The sequence below is a fragment of the Trachymyrmex septentrionalis genome, unplaced genomic scaffold (genome assembly GCF_001594115.1).
Source record: "Trachymyrmex septentrionalis isolate Tsep2-gDNA-1 unplaced genomic scaffold, Tsep1.0 scaffold68, whole genome shotgun sequence".
Lineage (NCBI taxonomy): Eukaryota > Metazoa > Arthropoda > Insecta > Hymenoptera > Formicidae > Trachymyrmex > Trachymyrmex septentrionalis.
The window spans coordinates 324575-343799 of NW_017305862.1; the positions used below are offsets into that span (position 1 = coordinate 324575).

The window sequence follows — 19225 nt, forward strand, 5'->3', positions numbered from 1 at the left end:
ATAATAACAATCAATTTAGGTCATGTGATCCTTTTTGATGCTAAAACGATCAGTTTGAACGGCTCGTGAAAATATACCTTAAGGCTAATATTAATCTATTTTTGTCGTATGACGTTTTTCAAGCCTATTGATTGGCTATAGAGAGATCCGAGAATCTCTTTGTCTTGCAACCAATTAACATGCTTGAAAATTTGTATTTTTAATATTAGCTTTATTCTGCGCGATTATGTATAAAAAAAAGTTTGTAGAATATAACTGAAACATGAAGTATAAATTTTTATTTACTCAAAGTGGTTAGTGGATGACAGAATGTAGCCGCAGAGAATTAAATTTATTAAAAATACTAATGCGAAGTCACGGCATGCAAAACACAACATTTGGCAAGTTTCGTCAGAAATTTTAAAAAATTAAGCAGATGATGTAACATACCGAAACAAAACACATTCATCCTGGTCAAGTCCTCAATTGAGATATATATCAAAATAAAATTTATAATCGAAATCAATGAAAAAATAAACTTACTAAATATATGGAGCAGACAGTGTGATCGTAACAAATATGGCTATAACTCAATATAAAAATCGTAAGATCAGAAGATGGATCACTTTTAGAAGTCATCAATTGTTACTATACAGGGGGGGGGGGAGCATTTAAAACAGGTAAATAACCTGAATAACTCGCTTGTTTTTAATAATAGAAGAAAAAGTGTCAAACAAAAGTTGCTTAGTTTCGAGGGACACATAATGTGATGTCAATAATTGTTTTGTAAATGGGGGTAAAAGAGAGAGAGAGAGAGGATAGGCAAAGGCATCGACGAAATACTATTAAAGATCGTCAACTCTGGACAAATTTTCAGCAGTATAGAAAGGGCCCGGAGGTAATTGAAGAATGCTGACATTATTGACAATTATAAATTTGCTATTATTAACATAAAACATTTGGCTCGTACATTATTAAATTCATGATTTTTTATTACATAAATGTTCCATAAATAAATACTTGTAAAGTTATAATATCCTATATATTGCAGTAAAATTACAATTTTTTTCTCTGCAGTTATCATCTTTGTTGATAATCAAAAACTTTAACGATAACACAACGAAATTACAATTTTAAAGAAAAATCGAGTATTATTGAGTTCTAAATGCATAAATACGTCTACTAAATTAATAAATCATAAAATTAGTATAATATCAGTTTTTAATTCTTAATTTCTTCTTCAATATTCACAAAGATGCGAACTCCCGTAAGGATGTCAGTCTTTAATGGTATCTCGTCGGTGGAAAAGATCAAATCTGTTTTTTAAAATGAAATAATATGTTTTTTTACTTACATTCTGATAGAGCATTTTAAAACGAAGCATCATTTATCCTTGTATATGAAGCATTGCATCACAATTAATTTTATTTAATAATAAAAGAGGGAAGTCTTTTAGTATGTAATAATGTCAGAATAAGAGAAAAAAGAATTATTGTTGCCTGATATTTAGATTTAATTTAATATCAAATGCTAATTCTAATCATTACAAATTTCTATGAATGTTTCATATATAAGTGCTCTCTTTCTCACCAATTGCACTCTGAATCTAGTCTTTCCATTTCTAAACCAAGATATAATAATTAATATCATCAATAATTATACAATTTTGACCATAAATAATATTTCATAAATACAGGGTCAAAAATATTGTTTATGGGGACTTTCTTTAACATTCAATTTATTATAATTTAGATTTTCTGTCACATTATATAAATAACAAAAAAGGTGCATATTAAAAATTTTTGTTATATTTTTCTTCAACATGAAAAAACTTGAGATAAAAAGCCTTATTTAAAAAAAAATTATTAAGTATACATTTATTATAAGTATATATGAATTATAAAGATTTTTACATTTTTAAAAACAATTTTTAAAGTCAAATATAAAATATTAATTAATGTTAATATAATACAAAAATTAACATTAATGAGATATTAATGTATTAATATTAATCGTTTAATAATTCTAATAGTTTATTAATATATTGTTTCTCCATGCTCTTTAATTAGAACTTAGTATGAGTGTCTTATTTTCATTACATACTTCAAAAAAATATAGATATTATTTAAATGATACTAAATAACAGAAATTTCATGTACATTATATATTGTACAAAATTTATATGATTCCAATTAAGTAAAGCATTTTTTTTTCCAGATTCAGAGTAATCCTTCCATTTCTTGCATAAATTGCATATATGCATCATCCTTTGTCTTAGGTTGCGTTGTTCTAAATGGCTGCGCTTCCGGTACCCTTTCTGTTATCCTGGAAATATTGCTGGATTTCTTCTTGTCATCTCTTTTCACGCGTAAAGATGTCGGTAAAAATCTAGTAACGTCAGCAGCCAGATTCCTGATTTGTGGTTTTGCCTCGATAGTAGTGGTACTTTTTCCATCTTTGTCCTTTCTGTTAATTAATTGTGGTGCAGCAGAAAGAACATTGGGTGTTTTTGGTTGTGCGGTAGTTCCAGATTGCGTTTGTATCTGAGAATTTGTTATATTTGACATATTCGACATTTGCATTTGCGGTGGTGGCATTCTAGGTATACTTGGAGGTCCAGGTCTCAATATTCTCGGCATTCCAGGTGGTGGACCTAAAATGATTATTCATATCCTTATATTATCTTTCTCGCATGTACAAATACATTGTAACTAGAATTTAAATTTATAATTTAAATTTATATTGAAAGTTATAGACTCCAAAATAAAAAAATTTAAGTATAATGCAACAAAAAATATTTTAATGTCACCAGGTGGTAATCGGAGTCCAATCCGAGGTGGCGGCGGTGGTGGCATTCTAAGATGCAATGGCGGTGGAGGTGGCCTGTAAAGTAGAGGTGGAGGTGGCATGCCCATCGGTGGCATTGTGCCATGTTGCTGTGTATGCTGAGCGTGAGAATGAGATGTGTGTTGTCCGTGCCCCGAGAGATGTTCTGATGCTCCAGGTGGTTCTATTTCTTCAGATTCTCCTTTATTAGATTTATTATTGCTAGATTTAGTATTGGATTCGTTTTCCGTCTCAAGCAGCGATAATCGCGCGTTTAGATCTTGAGCACGCTCAGTCTCCCTCTTCTTATGAACGACTTCCATTTCTCGCATAAACTGATCGATATCTTGTCCCGCCATTGCCAACATTTTTTGTTGCAACGTGGTCGGTTTTACTTTCGCCATGTCCCTGTCTTTCTCTTTTTCCTTTTCTGCGTCTTTCTCCTTATTTTCTAACTCTTGTTTGTTGTCCTCTTTATCATCGGCAAATCGTATCGTTCTTGATTTTGGTTCTTTTACCTGTTAATTTTATAAATATTGAAATTATTTCTCACAATAAACTTTTTATAGCTCTTTAGAATGCTTATTTAGTATTAATTATTAAATTAATGCTTAGCAATTTAATTTGTGATTTCCAATGTGTTTTTAAACGCAATCTTAAACCGAACGATTTCAGCGTACAGTTGTAGAGATGGATATTAATTTATTTATTAAATTTACACCGAAATATTATTAAGCATTAAGATTCAGCTTGGATCTTTCGGATAACGCTTTTTAATTATTGTGTAAAGTTTTCCTTTTATAATAAAATAGAGACTTGTCAATTCACACACATTTTCAATTGTATCTTCATCATCGCTTGATAATTCCGGAGGTGGAAAAGGTGGCACACCAGGCGGCTCTTTATTGGGTGCCAATGTAGGCACAGCTGGAGAAGTTGCATATGCACTGGTCTTTTTTAAGATACTTGGTGGTACAGGAATATTCATTATAGTATGATGTTGTGATATATAATGAGAATGAGGTGGATACATGTGTGCAGGTGGCTGTGGCATATCTGGTAATGGAATCTGTGATGTTAAGGAACCTGTAAAGATGTTTATATTATTTGTACTAAGTAAAAATGTATTATAAAATTATATATTATTCTAAATACAGAATATATAGGGTGTTCTTACATTTCGACATCACCTATCCTGAGCAAATAGAGCTAAACTGAGTCGAAAAGTCTTCTCCCATTTTGCGATTTTCACAATAATTAACGAGATATTAATTACTAAAAATCGCAAAATATTGGTTTTCAATAATTTTTTACTCAAATATTATCACCTTTATAGAAAAAAAGAGATAAAAATTATTTATTTTCTTCTTATAAAGTTCTGAGAATTTTTTCATACCGTATTTTTTCATAGTGGTAAAAATAAGAAAACGTATGGTGGTAAAAAGTTATAAAAAATTCTGAAAAAATTCTTAAAGTTCTATGAGAAGAAAATAAATGATTTTTGTCTCTTGCAATTTTTCTGTAAAGTTGATTAGTATTTGAGTAAAAAATTATGAAAAATTAATAAAATAATTTTTAGTAATTAATATCTCGTTAACTATTATGAAAATCGCAAAAGTAGAGGACTTTTCGACTCACTTTAGTCTGCTCTGCCTGCTCAGAATGGATGCCGAAATTTAAGAACATCCGGATATACTATATGCCTATATATCTGGATATATTATATGCCTATATATATATATATATATATGTATATGTATAAAAATGTACAGGATATATCTACAAAAATTTCACATTTCTTTGAAAACAGAGATACAAGGGGAAAACTATTCCTTCCATAAACAAAATTTTCTTATTGTAAAAAAAACAAAAAACATTTAAAGCCATTAAAATATATCTACTTATTCTATAAATTTGGTAACTATTTCCCCTTATCTCTAACAGTTTAAAAAAAAAGTAGTGGAATTTTTATTAGATTCATCCTAAATGCTATATAAAAATTTCTATTAGCTGCATAATTGTTCTTCAAAGTTTTTCAATTAATATTTGAATATACTTACCTGGATATATTCTGGATATGTCATTGACAGCTGATGGCAATGGAATTTCATCAACTTGCACTTGCTGTGCATGTCGCACAGCTTCAAAATAGGAAACTAAGTCTATTCTTCTACGTTCATACTGTATTAATTGTTCTTTTAGTTCAGCCCATTTTTCTTGATCATCTTTTGCCTAAAAAAGAAACAATATACTGATTATCCCATAGTAAAATCCAATTTTTAATGTCATCATAAGCTTACCAATATTTTAGTGAAGAAAATTTATTACACTATTTACATACTTACATACATTTTTAACACACGGTCTAAAGTTTCCTTAAGTTTCTTTCGTTTGTCCTTCAATACTTTCTCATTCAAGGGAGGTGGTTGCATTACGTTATACTCTAAAAATAAAAAAAAAAATATAAAAATACATACATGTATGTTCTAAAAATTAAAAGTACAATCTCTAACCCATCTGATCAATCTTTTCCATTTCTTCGATAATCTGCGCTGGATCTTTGCCTTTCAAAACAGCCGCTCTTACTAATTGTCGTTGCTTCTTATTCTTTTTTAATTCTTTTTTACGCGCTTCCTTTCCTATAAATGAAAAGAAAAGATAATTAAATACTCAACAGTCATTTAATTAAAGATTATTTCTTCAAAGATGTTTTTTTTATTTGGTTATGTTCTCGATTACTAACGTGCTTGATCAGTGGGATTCATGTATTTCCCACTTTTTGTGGTATTGATCGAACGGCGCCCCATTTTTCACAGAATTTTTTTAAATTTTTCGTAACAATCGGAATAACAACGCGTTCAATCAACTTTAGTAAAATTTCAATTTTATTTACGTTGATTGAAAGAAAACAGAGCACCCAGTACGCCGCGTACTCCATAGATCGAAGACATGACTTTGATTGGAAAACTAATAGACAAAGTAGCCTTATCCTGTTTTATTCTACAGAAAAATTACAGGCAGTTATGAAATGTACCGCTACGAGTCGCTTCATCAAAAACATATCTAGGTCGATATTTATAGTTCTTATTTCAAGATTGCTTAAGAAGTCAGAACCAATCAGAAGGCTGCATTAGCGTCTTAAGATATTACTTAAAATGGTCTTGAAATAAGAATCGACTATGAATACCAGCCATAGAGTCCCTTCAATAAGAGTAAAATCACATGGTCCAGAATAGGACTGCGGAATACAGAAAGCATCATTGAAGCAACCAATCATCGCTATTCCGCACTTTTCTATCATGCAAGTGTTGCGTGCTATGTTCACATGATGCGTCAAAGATGTATCCAACATAAATATAATTTAATATCTATTAACTTCACGTTAATCATTTGCTTATTAAAATGAAATATAATTTTTCAAATTGTAAAAACAATTATCACTGTTGTAGTATTTAATGTTTTAAAGTCTTTGTTTATTGCTGGCGATATTAATCGGCAGCAGTTGGCAGCGAAAAGGAGTATTTCTCCTTATTGTCGATTTTTGGCTTATGAAACCAGAATATTGACCAGGAGCAACAAAAGGTGAGTTCAATCTGACCAGAGAAAAATAGAGTCTCTTTACAAGCCCAATGAGCAGAATGTCTAAAATCGACGCATAAGACAACTTTAAGATATTATATAAAAAATTCTTTATGAAATATCTTAAAGATGTTTCTTAAAGAATTCTTAAAGATATCTTAAAGTTGTTTTATGCGTCAATTTTAGACATTCTGCTCATTGAGAGGTAGGTTGGTGTGATACCAAGTTTATAAAAGGTAAACTGAATATTCGGGAGGATAATTTGCTCGTAAATTGCGAGTTTTTATATTTTTTGAGAGTTATTTAAAATACAAAAAAAAAACCAACAAACAACAAGACTAATGAGAGACAGCGCGGACAATCAAGCGCAAGTTTGGTTGATTAAAAAAAATCTACAAAACTTGCGCTTAATTATCTGCGCTGACTCTTATTAGCCCTGTTATTTATTAATTCTTTTTGTATTTTAAAGATTGAAAAAGAGCTGGTTTTAATTATATTATTGCTTATTACTTATTTATTATTAGTACGATTGCGATTAAATTATCCCACTGAGTTTATTAGTACGCAATAGAATATATGGTTAGATATTAGTTGCGTTCAGCAGAGAAAGCAGCTTTGCAACAGTTGTAAAATTTTTCTATATGATTAGTTTATACATTTAAATCCATAAGCAAGAACCAATCGTATTGAAGAATTTTACAACAAGAAATAATCAGCCGTCCAATCAGAGCTCTGGTGTGTAAGTTCAATATTATATCCCAGAGCTCTGATTGGATGGCTCGTTCTCTGTTGCCTGTGCCTATTGTCTGTGCCTATTGTGTTTAAATCTTTAAACACAATAAGCACAAGCAATAGATACAGGCACCAACAAGATACTATTAAAGACTGACATCCTTATAGGAATTCGCCTCCTTTGTAAATATTAAAGTGATTAAGAGTTAAAAACTGATAATATTATATTTATTTTTTTATTGTATTGATTTATTAGTTTAATAGACGTATTTATGCATTTAGAACTCAATAATACTCGATTTTTCTTTAAAATTGTGATTTCAGTGTTATCGTTAAAGTTGGATTGCCAACAGAAATAATAACTGCAGAGAAAAAAATTGAAATTTTTCTACAATATATAGAATATTGCAGCTTTACAAGTGTGCATATTTATTTATGGAGCATTTATGTAATTAAAAATCATAAATTTAATAATGTATAAGCCAAATATTTATGTTAATAATAAGAAATTTATATCAATTGTCGATAATGTCAGCATTCTTCAAAAGGCCTTGGGGCTCTTTTTATACTGTGGAAAATTTTCCCAGGGTTGACGGTTTTTAATAGTATCTCGTCGGTAATATTTCTGATTCACAGTTTGTGAATGTGTACGATTATACGAACCAAATCGATTTATCATCTGCAGCCTTGAAAAATAGACGTATGTACCTTCAGATAAGTGAATCTTACTATAATATGTAGTTTACATCTATTTTGTTAGAGTGCAGTAGTGCGCGGCAGCATTTTGCGGTTACAGATTTTGGGCTGTCATGTCCTTATTCAGATTTTTCTCTGGTGAGAGCGTGCGTTTATGGTATTCCAAGAGAAATAAAAATTAGATTATAAAAGTTTGTATGACTATATATAAATTATATTATTATTTACATATTGAATATTAAGTATGTTAAATACTATAACAAATATTGTTGGTTATATTGTACTTTTTTTAATACATTTTGTGAAGAAATTTGAATAAAGAAGGAAAAATATTTATTGTTTGATAGAATTTTTTTGAAGTTATAATTAATGTAATAGAAATAATGTTACAATAAAAGAAAGATGTTTTTTTCTGCTTTTTTTATTTAATTTATATTTTAATTGGTATTTTTTTACATGTATTTTGTATGTATTTATATATATTATTAGGAAAATGGCTCATATCGCACATAACATAAATACGAAACAGAGGACGAGTGATATAAAAATAGAAGAAAATGTTACATTTTTTCAAATGAGACTTCCACGAGATATTCTGGATGGGCTAATGTCTGCTGGGTTTCAAAAACCATCTCCTATCCAGTTAAAAGCCATTCCATTAGGCCGTTATGGATTTGGTAATATAATTTATAGATACATATATGATATTAAAGACTAATTATGATATTTATGTTAAAAATTGATAATTTACAGATTTGATAGTACGTGCAAAATCAGGAACTGGAAAAACCATAGTATTTGGTGTAATAGCTCTCGATATTTTAGATATTTTGATAGGATCACCACAAGTTTTAATAGTAGCACCTACGAGAGAAATTGCAATTCAAATAACCTATGTTATTGAAACAATAGGTTCAAAAATAGAAGGTATATAATAATTTCAAATATTACTATATACTTTTCCTAGAAAAGTTATCTCTATCTCTTTGTCAATTATTTTTATTATTTTAGGACTAAAAGTTGAATATTTCGTGGGAGGAATGTCGATAGAAGAAGATAAAAAAAAGTTAAGCAAATGTCATATAGCTGTTGGTGCACCTGGCAGAGTAAAACATTTAATTGAAAAGGGATTTCTTCAAGTTTCAAAGATCAAATTATTTGTTCTTGATGAGGCAGATAAATTAATGGAGATTAATTTTCAAAAAGATATCAAGTTAGTATTGAATTTAAGAATTAAATATTAAATAAATTTAGATGTATATGCATGTATATATAGTAATATATATTAAAGGCTACTGTATACAGAACATATGCATAGTATATATACATATATATATAAAAAAGCTAATTGAACCTATATATATATATATATATATATGTAAGCTAAATATAATTCATGGATAAATTCTAAACAGACTCGTTAGACTTTAATTTGTTTTTGTAAAACTTGTAAGGTATTAATATGACTAATATATATTATATATATATTATAATTCTATGCATATGTACATGCTGTAAGACGTACAATTATTCGTCAATATCTACGCTTTCTCGTAAATGTTACAGCTAACAAGAAGTTGTCTGTAAAAATATTTCATAAAATTATAAAAACTTATAAGTTTTTAGTCTTACGAGATCACATGTTAGCCTTATGATTCTTCTTAGAATTGACATGTTATTTATATTATTTTATGGATGTGTGTTGATCCAGCGTTCAAAAATGCTTAAGCTTTTTAGATTTAAGTAGATTAGTATTTAATAGACTTTAATTTGTACTACATGTGCACATTGTATCCAATCAAATGTATTATTACTAACTTGTCTTGTAAATCACTAAAGTTGTATTAATGTTTTTCTATAGTTTTATATTTTCTAAACTACCATCCAGCAAGCAAATTATAGCTTCAAGTGCTACTTATCCTGGGGATTTAGAAACGTTTCTACAAACTTATATGTCCTCTCCAGTGTTAACATCACCAAATATTGATGGACCAGTTTTGATTGGAATCAAACAATTTGTGGCTGTAGTTCCGACACATCCTAATATGATGAAACAGGTTTTTTTCTTTATTTACGAACTAATAAAAATTAATTTTATTACAAACATTTTATATAATTTTTTTTCTGTTCATATTTTTAGGTAAAAACAAAAATTGACGAGTTGGTAAAAATTTTTACCAAGATTCCATTTAAGCAAAGCTTAGTTTTTTCAAATTATCAATCACGGTATGTAATTATTTCTTAATTATTATTTAATTAACTTAATTAACTTAATTAATATTTAATTAATTTAATTATTCTATTTCTGTTATTACAGGGCTCAATCAGTAAGCAATACAATTAATTTATTGGGTTTTTCATCTTCATATATTGTTGGAAATCAAGATATGACTAAAAGATTGGAAGCGATTGAAAACTTAAGAAATTTGGAGTGTAGAATTATGTTAACCACGGATCTAACTGCAAGGGGTATAGATATAGAAAATGTTAATATGGTCATAAATTTGGATATACCTACGGATCCGGCGACATATTTACATAGAATTGGCAGAGCTGGTCGCTATGGATCTTATGGAATTTCTATTACAATCGTTACCGAAAATGAGCTTTCATCATTCAGAAAATTATTAACTTCGATTAGTGGAGTGAATTTTTACTTATTCAAGCTCAGTTCTGATTATACAGAAGATGTTTGGGCTGATGATACTTCAGTATTTGAAAAAATTTATTTGGAATCTGAAATTAGTCTCACAAAATTGCCAGCCATTGATAAAACTGTTCTTGAATCTGAAAATGGTGCTCCTATAACAATATCTATGTCAGAACGTATGTTTTCTTCAGTAGTCGATGATATATCATCAGAAAATATTTCTACTGTGAAACATGAAGAATATAACAATGTTTCACCCAACAGCACAGCGAGCAACATTTCATCAACGGAAAGTAATATAACTCTTACAGAATGTGACGAATGTAAAAGTGTTTCACCGAAACACACAACAGTCAATATGTTATCGTCAAAGAACGTTGAAAATACTACTAAAAAACGTGAAAAACGTAAATCATCAAAAAATAGAAGAGGACATAAAACTGTTTCTAATAATACATGTGTACAATCAAAATCTAATTTAGATGAAAAGATAAAAATTAGTTCATTATTTCAACATTATGTTCAAAGCAAAGCTAATTCTGCAGTTAATACTTCTAAAGAATGTAAAGAAGTATCAACTGTAGAGTCTGTAGTTGAAAATTCTGAAGAAAGTAAAGTATCAATTCTAAACTCATCCAGATCAAGAAACATATATCAATTTACAATAACACCTAACTCTGATGAACCTTCTGCTTTGGAAGAATTGAATAAAGATGTCGTATTTGAAGTAGCTCTATCAGATACAGAGAATTGCAAATTATCAGATGTAGATATTGAAAACGTTATTCGATATATGAAAGATTCTTTAATTAACAAAGAAGACAATAAAGAAGAAAATAAAAAAGAAGAAAATGATGCATCAATGTCTAATCATGATAAAGAGGATAATGATGAAAAAATGTCTATACAAACTTTTCAGGATACTTTTTCTACAAAAAATTCTGATTTTGTGAATAGTTTACCTATAAACGAATTGGATAATAGTGAGAATGATCACATACGGACAATAGTAAACAATTATTTATTAATATATGCTACAAAAGTTATCAATAGCGATAATAACGTTTGTAACGATGAAGAATCTTTGTTGAGAGTAGCTTCCAAGTGGAAAGAGTTACTCGAGTTTGAAATTAATTTATTAGATAATAGATATAAAGGCATGACTGATTCTTTTTATAAATTAATATATAAAGAACATTTTTCAGCTCTCAAAACTTTCCTTAATATACAGAAACGGGCTTTCTTGTGTATTTTTCCACAGCTCCGTAGTGATGAAGAGGTGCAGGATACTTATACGTTTTCAGCATCTAATGCAGATAATAATTTATTAGATATGTATGAAGAAATAGAAGATTTCAAGAGCCGTTTCTATATATTAGGAACGAAATTTAATGCATTTTTCCCTTATCCTATAAATATTGATGAAGATATGCCGAATTTAATGATGTCAAACTCTGAGATTGAAGAATATCGCAAGGCATTACAATATTTTAGAACTTATCAAAATCCAAATGAAAAAATATTTGAAATAATAGATTATACAGCATGTTTAAATGAAATTGAAACATGTGATTTGATTCAGAAAATAAAAGAACAAAATTTATCGTTTTCGGATATGAAAACGCTGCTTAAAGAAACAGCAGAAAGGAATGAAAATGATGATAAATTGACGAAGTATTCACAAGTATGTGAGGAGCTGCCACTTTTGGAAAGTCAAGATGATGATATATTGCATAAGACTGTTGAAGTAGATGCTCCAATAACAAATATAATAAAGGAAAACGATCTGAAGACAAAGAGAATGCAAAAAGTTTGTTCCAATCAAGTTACAGTTGCCAATGAAGATAAACATAATGTACAAAATACAAAATATGATATTTCCACTAATGCAATCTCCGATCAAAGATATGAAAAGGTAGAAATTTTGCAAATAAATGATGAAAACGATGAAACTCTTAGTACCTCAAACGTGAATATCTCAGTTATATCATTTGAGAAGGATGTTACGTGTTCAAGTAGTGATAAAGTTACTTTGAACAACCAACAGAAAATATCGCTTTCTAGTAGCAATAAAAAAGAATCCGACAAGAAAAATGTTCAATATAATAAAGTTAAAAACGTACAAACTGGATATACACCTGTACAAACAAATAATGTTGTTTATAATAATGTGGATGTGTTTGACAAACATAATAAACATGTAAAATCTCATAAATGTGATCCAAAGGATAGCATAGATATAAGTAATTTGATCGCCTCCGCAAGACATTCAAGGACACTAAATTCATCTACATATAGGAATGCTAAGAAAGTTCCTTCGTTGAATCCAGTGCAAAGTTTTTATCCGCGAAACCCAGATTCTAATTTATGTTACGATTTAGGTGCAGAAGAGAAAGCGTTGTCAAATCAAATTTATCGCGATTACTGGAGCGGATGTGTACCTGTATGTTCTTTCGGTACATATCCACATGCTCAATCATCACGATCTAATCGCATACCACGATACTTGAGACAGGAGACTAATGATAATTATACAAATTTAAAAGCTCGCAAGTCAGGTAATGATTTAGTAAACAATGTTTATTCATGTGAAACTGATATTGATAAATTTTTATCGTCGTTGAGAATGCAAACTGATCGATTGCATCTGGAAATTTACAAATCTCAAATGTTGGAAAATTAGACTAAGTAAGTATGATTAATGATCACGCGTAATTAGATTAATAAGCGAGATACAGAGTATCTTGTCTGTTTAGTTATGCGAGGGACATTCAAATTGTATTGCGAGCGCATTTTCGTCAAATCCTTTCTCACGATGTGTTTATTATGATCAAGCGGCGGCAAAGAATGACATGTGAATCGATAGCGAAAAGTCACGCTTCGCTGGTACTTAATACGCATCGACGAGACTTTAACTGTATACCGGTAACCTTTTCTTACCGATTCGACGCTACCTGCGGTTATGCAATTGATCTTTCGCGATCGAGTCTTATATAGTCTTCTCATCGATCGAATATTGTCGGTTGTCAGTAAGGATACTTTACAGTAAGGATATGTACAATCATTTTCTTTTTATAAAAATTAATGTCTATTAATAATCATATAAATATTATGTACTTATTTGATAATTTACAAATCGTATGATTTACATGTTGAGCGATTAATAAGAATAATTCTTTTTTTTTTCCTGTAATATAAATATTTTTTTTATCTGTAAATATGTTTTATAAAGGCAATATTAGATTTTGCTTTTAGTTAAAAACACCCGATTTAACTTTAACACTCACATTTTTTAATAAAAATAAAAACGAATAAAATAAAATATAGAAAGAAATATGTAAATTTGACTAATGTCCGTTTCTATCAAAGTAGATTAACTGTAATCTTGGTTTAACTATTGATCTTTTCCTAACTTTAAGCATTAGAAAAGGATAGAATAAATGATAGCATCAGGCTGCTTCTAATCCTAATGAAGTAAACTGCAATGTTTACAAAACGTTGGTATACTAGTAATGGATTTGGACATAGAGACAATCCGCGAAATACATAGCTTTTGCATAAAGAATAAATTAAGAGTCTTATCTGTTTTAGTAGAAATTAACATAAAGAGTATAGAAGCATTATAATAGAGATATATAACGTTTATTCTAACGCATTATAACTTTGAAAATCTATAGAGATCTATTCGGCAGTGACTCGTTAAAAACTATCCAATCTGCCTGAATAAACTTATTCATACTAAGTTGTCAAATAATATTCTACATTCGCGGTTCGTCACTGTCGGCTATGTTAGAAGGATCAGGTTTCTAAGGCGTCCTCATCCTCAGAGGGGGGAAGGGGATGGGGGGATGAGGGGAGATTCGGGCTAGAGCAAGAGAAAAAAGGGGAACCACCTTACGAAACTCGTCTCGTGAGAAATTCGGAGTAAACCCTTGTCTGGTGCCCCTGTCCCTTTATTCGCGAAATGATTGTGTTTGAGGTGCGCGCCTAAGAGCACGAAACTTCAGTCGATGACCACGTGCTTCCGCGCGAAGCAGTGCGTCGCGTGCCCGCGATTCCCAGTGTCCGCGTACATTCCGTTGTCGTGGTGTTAATTGGAAAATCGATCGTTTAACTCGCGCGTTTCGTCGGTCCAGCGATCGTCGTGTTTTCGTCGACAATCAGTAATCAGGTCCGCGTATTCCAGAATCACGAGATATGTCGTATATACGCAAGTACTTCAAGAGGACGCCGGTCTACGTCGTGGAGGACCACGATGAGGTGAGTGTATTCGAACGCCGTTCTCGAGCGTCGTTAGTGTCGTTACGCCGCGGACGCTCTGCCATCAATCGTGCGCTAGTACGCGACTGCGTCGCTAGATGTCGCGGCGTTAGTAGCGGAGCGCGCGCTCCGATAAAATACAATTCGATTGTTTCCGAAACTGAAAGCGTCCGTTATCCGTTATCGCATCTTTATTGAAGTATTGTATACTGTACGAAATTAATAATTTAGCTTTCTATTTGATGGCACAAGTCTTGATATTCAGAGAGTGACAAAAGATCTGTTTTTTTGTGGCTGAAGTGTATTAGTACACTTTTGAAGTGAGATAGGTATATTTGATATTTGAAAGTGAGAAAGAGGGTACTAGTGCAGTCTAGTGCAGGAACAGAAAACAGACGAAAAGATAGAACATTTGTGTCGACTTTGTGTCATATATCAGATGAAAATAAGCACCCTTAATAATACCTATACACATACAAGGTAATAATTAGTTAATATGTCATTAGTTAATGATATATTAATTCAAATTGAGATTGAAGTTAATCTTACATTAGTGGAATCGAGTCTAATCTATTCTTCAAATATTGTTATATATTGTAATCTATAAGTATATGTACCCAACAAACGAGAATGGATTGATATGACGAATGGTTTTGATGATATAATAATTTGAATGTTCGTCTGAACGATATTTATTATGAATTTCTGTAATTCTTACAAGCGTGAATAATTTAAAAAAAAATCTCAATTTTTTTTGCGAAACACATGTCTCATATTTTTATCTGTAGAATACGTCAGCAAATCTAAAAAAGAGATAAAAATAAAGAATTTCAATTCTAATCCATTTTAATCCATTCTCATTTACTATAAGAACCTGCGCACTAAAACAAATATTAGAAATAAGAATAAATATTAAGATTTTAACCTATCAGATCCCAGTCGGAATACGCAGTTTTTGATCGGTTGAAATCTTAATATTTTTTTCAATTCCTAATATTTCTTTATTGTGCGCAGGGCCTAAGTGTGCATCGATACATATTAAAGCCGTCATACACAAAATGACGTAAAAGTGCGTGCTTAATATAAATATAGAAGCAGTTGTAAATCGTGAAATTTTCAACACATTTTATTGTGTTATTAGATACGTATTTTAATAAAACAAAATATGTATGTTATAATTTAAAATATTTTAATTTCACTTTTACACTTATATTAAATCAATTACATTATATACAACAGCTTTAATTTGCACCAATTCGCACTAGTGCGCATCAGAATTTGCCTATACAGCACAGAATTTGCGGCAATAACGCTGCAATATTGCTGCATTGTTGCTGCAATTTTTGTGCTATGAGAATAGTGAACTTTTAAATGTTTTCAAAGGAATGTAAAGATAATCAGGAGTTCAAGGTTTTGTTAAGAATAAAATTATAATTACTCAATATTTTGTAATATTTATATATAATAAATCCGGAGGGCTTTGAAATTTATTTGTTTATAAATAAATATTTATTGTAAATTTAATGTAAATACTTTAAATATATATTACAACTTTATAACGAAATTAATTGAATTCGAATATACTTTTTGATTGTCTTGAAGTTGGAGTGAGGAGATCAGTTTGTCGAGAATCTGTGATTAGCTCGTCTAACTTCAAATTATCAATTTCGAGAGTTTAAGTTCGAGTTCGAGATCTCGATGCCAGTTGTGCGTTGATCATAACCGCGAACTTGCGACGTGAGGCGAGATTCAATTTTTAAACTATATTTGATAAACGCGCCATGTTTATGATATTCTCGCAGGCTTTACCGTTTATATATCGGTGTATGGGATCGAAGCATCTGCCCTTCGAAGGTAACACCTTCGTACATCTGGATTCACATCCCGATATGCTGATACCGAAGGAGATGCCGGCTGATACGGTGTGGGATAAGAATCAATTGTTCAGGTACGTGTATAGATATTATAGATACATATAACAATCACATTTTAGATTTTGTATGATATTATATTTGTCCTTCAGTGAAGAATATCGAATACAATCTTCCTTTGGCGTGCGAAGAAATTTGAATCGAATTCTTACGAATTAAATATATAATGCATCGATATTTGAGATATAAAATTATTTATCAAAGATAGCTATTAACTCAATTTCGAGGAGTTCGCATTCAATCCTATCAATATTTGAATTATATTTTTCATTTCTGTACAACAATAAAAGTTTTATTATCAAACATCAATTTCAATGTACTTTTTACGACAGTTGGATATAAATTTTGTGACACAATTACCATAATAATTAAATAAATGTACTAACATAAAATTATTATTATATTATAAAATTATTATTTATAAAATTTATTTATATCAAAAATTTTATAAAAATATAATTTAGGTAATTATATCATTGAAATAACACAGAATTTGAAAAAATCCTTACGCATATTGTTCTATTTCATGCGCATAAATGAAAATAAAATTGTAAAAGTAAAAAGTAAAGGTGCATTACTAATCTCATTAAATTTAATTGATACCCAAGCAGAATAACAAGACATACTATGATATCAAAATGACTCTAAAATGATCATTAAAAATCACTTTTCAATCATTTCTGATTTTATTTTAATGTTATTTTGACATTATCGTAACTTGTTCTGTGTGTGTTATTGATAAAATTATATAAGTACAGATGCAAGAGAGAGCAGAAGTAATTCTCTTATTTTATTATTTTAAATACTTTTTAAAAATTTGTATCATCGTTATTGATTTGAAACTTGTCAAAATTAAACAATTTTTCTAATTTATCTTATTTTATTGCGAATGATTGCACGTTGCTTTTGTTATTTTTATTGGTTGTTTTATCATTTTTGAGATATAGAAATTTGTCTGAATTAATCTAAATATTAGAAACAGAAGATGTCAGAAGTAATTTATTCGATTAGTATTAATTATAGTGCAAGTGTATAAAACATCAACATGTTTTTAGATTTGCACATACTAAACATTACATATTGTATTATTTCTCAAGTACAATGTGCGCTTTTGGTAATGTAGACCGCGAAAAGAAAAAAGAAAAGAACATATGAGGATACATAACTTTTTAATCTCTGAACGAATTTTATAAATGAAAATTATCTCTAATAAGCATTTTGTTTTTTCAGCGAGATTAGCATCGAGAATTGGATTCTGCCTGCAGCGTATGCGGGTCATCTTAAGAACCTGATCTGGGTAAAACCACCATGGGCGAATCAGATGACTGATGGTGTACTGACGTTCCTCATTGGCAAGCAAAAGGAGACCGGCTTGATAAGGTAAGTGTGTATATCATACATTTTTCATATATTTTTCTGATTGTACATTCAAAATGTAATTCTAGTTCTCTTGATTTCGAATCATTTTTAATTAGCAAAACAATTTCTGTTACCTTTATGACATTGTTTATTGTTTCGTAATTTCTCTATATTAATTAATATAGAGAAAAGCTTAATAATATTTAAAATAACGCGAATTAAACTCGAATGATTACAAATAAAAATTTCTGTTTGTGATCAATTTTAAGGTTTTGATTTCAATACAGTTTCTCTCTATTGAATCATTCTGACGTTCCTCATTGACATAATATTGATAAAAATAATATAATATAAAAGAATATTTCAGAGATATAACATAAATTCCAATAATTTGTGAATTATTAATAAGATGTCGATTATCTGTTTTATAAACTTCTTTGAATGAAGATCTCATTTCAAGTTCATTAATAGTTTCCTGTTTATAGTTTCTTGTAAATAAAATTTTCTAATAAATTAAGTACTGGAAATGTAATCATTGATTGCGCTATTGTGAATTATTAATTGTGTCATGAAGAAACTAAATATTTTAAAATTCATGTACCGTAACACTGTCGCAGTGATACACTCTCCTTGTAAAGATACTCTCCTTGTAATTTCACACGGTTGAAAGGTGGTAACATGCGCGCGACAGGGAAAAGTCATCGCATATACTCAATAAAGAAAGAAATAGATAAAGTTGACGAGTCGAGAGAACGAACGAGGAGGAAAAAGACAACTAAAATAGGGAAGCCGACACGTCGCGTTGCGTCACGGTATATACTGCGAAAAACTCATGATTCGTCAGGACTTGAGTTATGTTTCTCGAATTACCGTGGAGATATATGTCCGTCCAATGTGAGTGAAACATGCGCATTATGTCATGATCCTTTTTTATTTATGTTTTTACTGATTTCTATTAGCTACTAGCTTTTGATAGCTTAGCCTCAACTATAGCTTTGGAAATTACACTTAAATTCTAAAGGGTCTTGTTTGAAGTACAAAATACAAGTAAATCTCTTCCTTGCGGCGATTGATAGATGAAGGTTCAAAATTTTTTAAATATTTAGAACTTCATAGTACCGATCGTACAGATTGTATAATTGTCCAAACATGTTTGATTTGGATCCAAATGACCCATTGCTACAAGTGAAGGTTTATATATATTATATATATA

At 30.0% G+C, this 19225-nt stretch overlaps 4 protein-coding genes across 4 annotated transcripts in view; 2 read left to right on the forward strand and 2 right to left on the reverse strand.

Moving 5' to 3' along the window:
- The window catches only part of LOC108753298 (putative uncharacterized protein DDB_G0271606), an 11057-nt gene extending 10467 nt beyond the window's left edge, over nucleotides 1-590 (reverse strand). The window contains exon 1 of the mRNA XM_018494776.1: nucleotides 523-590. The gene's annotated coding sequence lies outside the window, so the exon portion shown is untranslated. The remainder of the gene's footprint in view (nucleotides 1-522) is intronic.
- Nucleotides 591-2155: 1565 nt separating this feature from the next.
- Nucleotides 2156-5739, reverse strand: LOC108753288 (WW domain-binding protein 11-like). Its single transcript, XM_018494756.1, has 7 exons — nucleotides 5549-5739; nucleotides 5319-5444; nucleotides 5151-5248; nucleotides 4866-5037; nucleotides 3638-3891; nucleotides 2789-3323; nucleotides 2156-2632 (listed from the first exon to the last, which is right to left on the reverse strand). The coding sequence occupies exons 1-7, from the start codon at nucleotides 5610-5612 to the stop codon at nucleotides 2199-2201; spliced, it is 1683 nt and encodes a 560-aa protein (XP_018350258.1). The 5' UTR covers nucleotides 5613-5739; the 3' UTR covers nucleotides 2156-2198.
- Nucleotides 5740-7922: 2183 nt separating this feature from the next.
- LOC108753272 (ATP-dependent RNA helicase DBP10-like) lies at nucleotides 7923-13611 on the forward strand. Its single transcript, XM_018494720.1, has 7 exons — nucleotides 7923-8003; nucleotides 8302-8489; nucleotides 8566-8739; nucleotides 8824-9025; nucleotides 9674-9869; nucleotides 9953-10038; nucleotides 10130-13611. Exons 2-7 carry the CDS (start codon nucleotides 8306-8308, stop codon nucleotides 13143-13145), a joined length of 3858 nt encoding a protein of 1285 aa, XP_018350222.1. The 5' UTR covers nucleotides 7923-8003; nucleotides 8302-8305; the 3' UTR covers nucleotides 13146-13611.
- A 718-nt stretch (nucleotides 13612-14329) lies between these two features.
- The window catches only part of LOC108753293 (UPF0489 protein C5orf22 homolog), a 714118-nt gene continuing 709222 nt past the window's right edge, over nucleotides 14330-19225 (forward strand). Inside the window, exons 1-3 of the mRNA XM_018494769.1 lie at nucleotides 14330-14722; nucleotides 16525-16670; nucleotides 17884-18033. Coding sequence (XP_018350271.1) covers nucleotides 14660-14722; nucleotides 16525-16670; nucleotides 17884-18033 — 359 coding nt within the window. The 5' untranslated portion in view covers nucleotides 14330-14659. The remainder of the gene's footprint in view (nucleotides 14723-16524; nucleotides 16671-17883; nucleotides 18034-19225) is intronic.

Excerpts from the sequence above, each read along its gene's own strand:
- LOC108753288 (XM_018494756.1), bottom strand. The coding sequence starts at position 5,612 with ATGGGGCGCCGTTCGATCAATACCACAAAAAGTGGGAAATACATGAAT. Across the intron at positions 5,038-5,150 it reads ACCGTGTGTTAAAAATGTAT|GCAAAAGATGATCAAGAAAA; the intron begins GTAAGTATGTAA and ends TTTCTTTTTTAG. Across the intron at positions 3,324-3,637 it reads ATGAAGATACAATTGAAAAT|GTAAAAGAACCAAAATCAAG; the intron begins GTGTGTGAATTG and ends TAAAATTAACAG.
- LOC108753272 (XM_018494720.1), top strand. The coding sequence starts at position 8,306 with ATGGCTCATATCGCACATAACATAAATACGAAACAGAGGACGAGTGAT. Across the intron at positions 8,740-8,823 it reads AATAGGTTCAAAAATAGAAG|GACTAAAAGTTGAATATTTC; the intron begins GTATATAATAAT and ends TTATTATTTTAG. Across the intron at positions 10,039-10,129 it reads TTTTCAAATTATCAATCACG|GGCTCAATCAGTAAGCAATA; the intron begins GTATGTAATTAT and ends CTGTTATTACAG.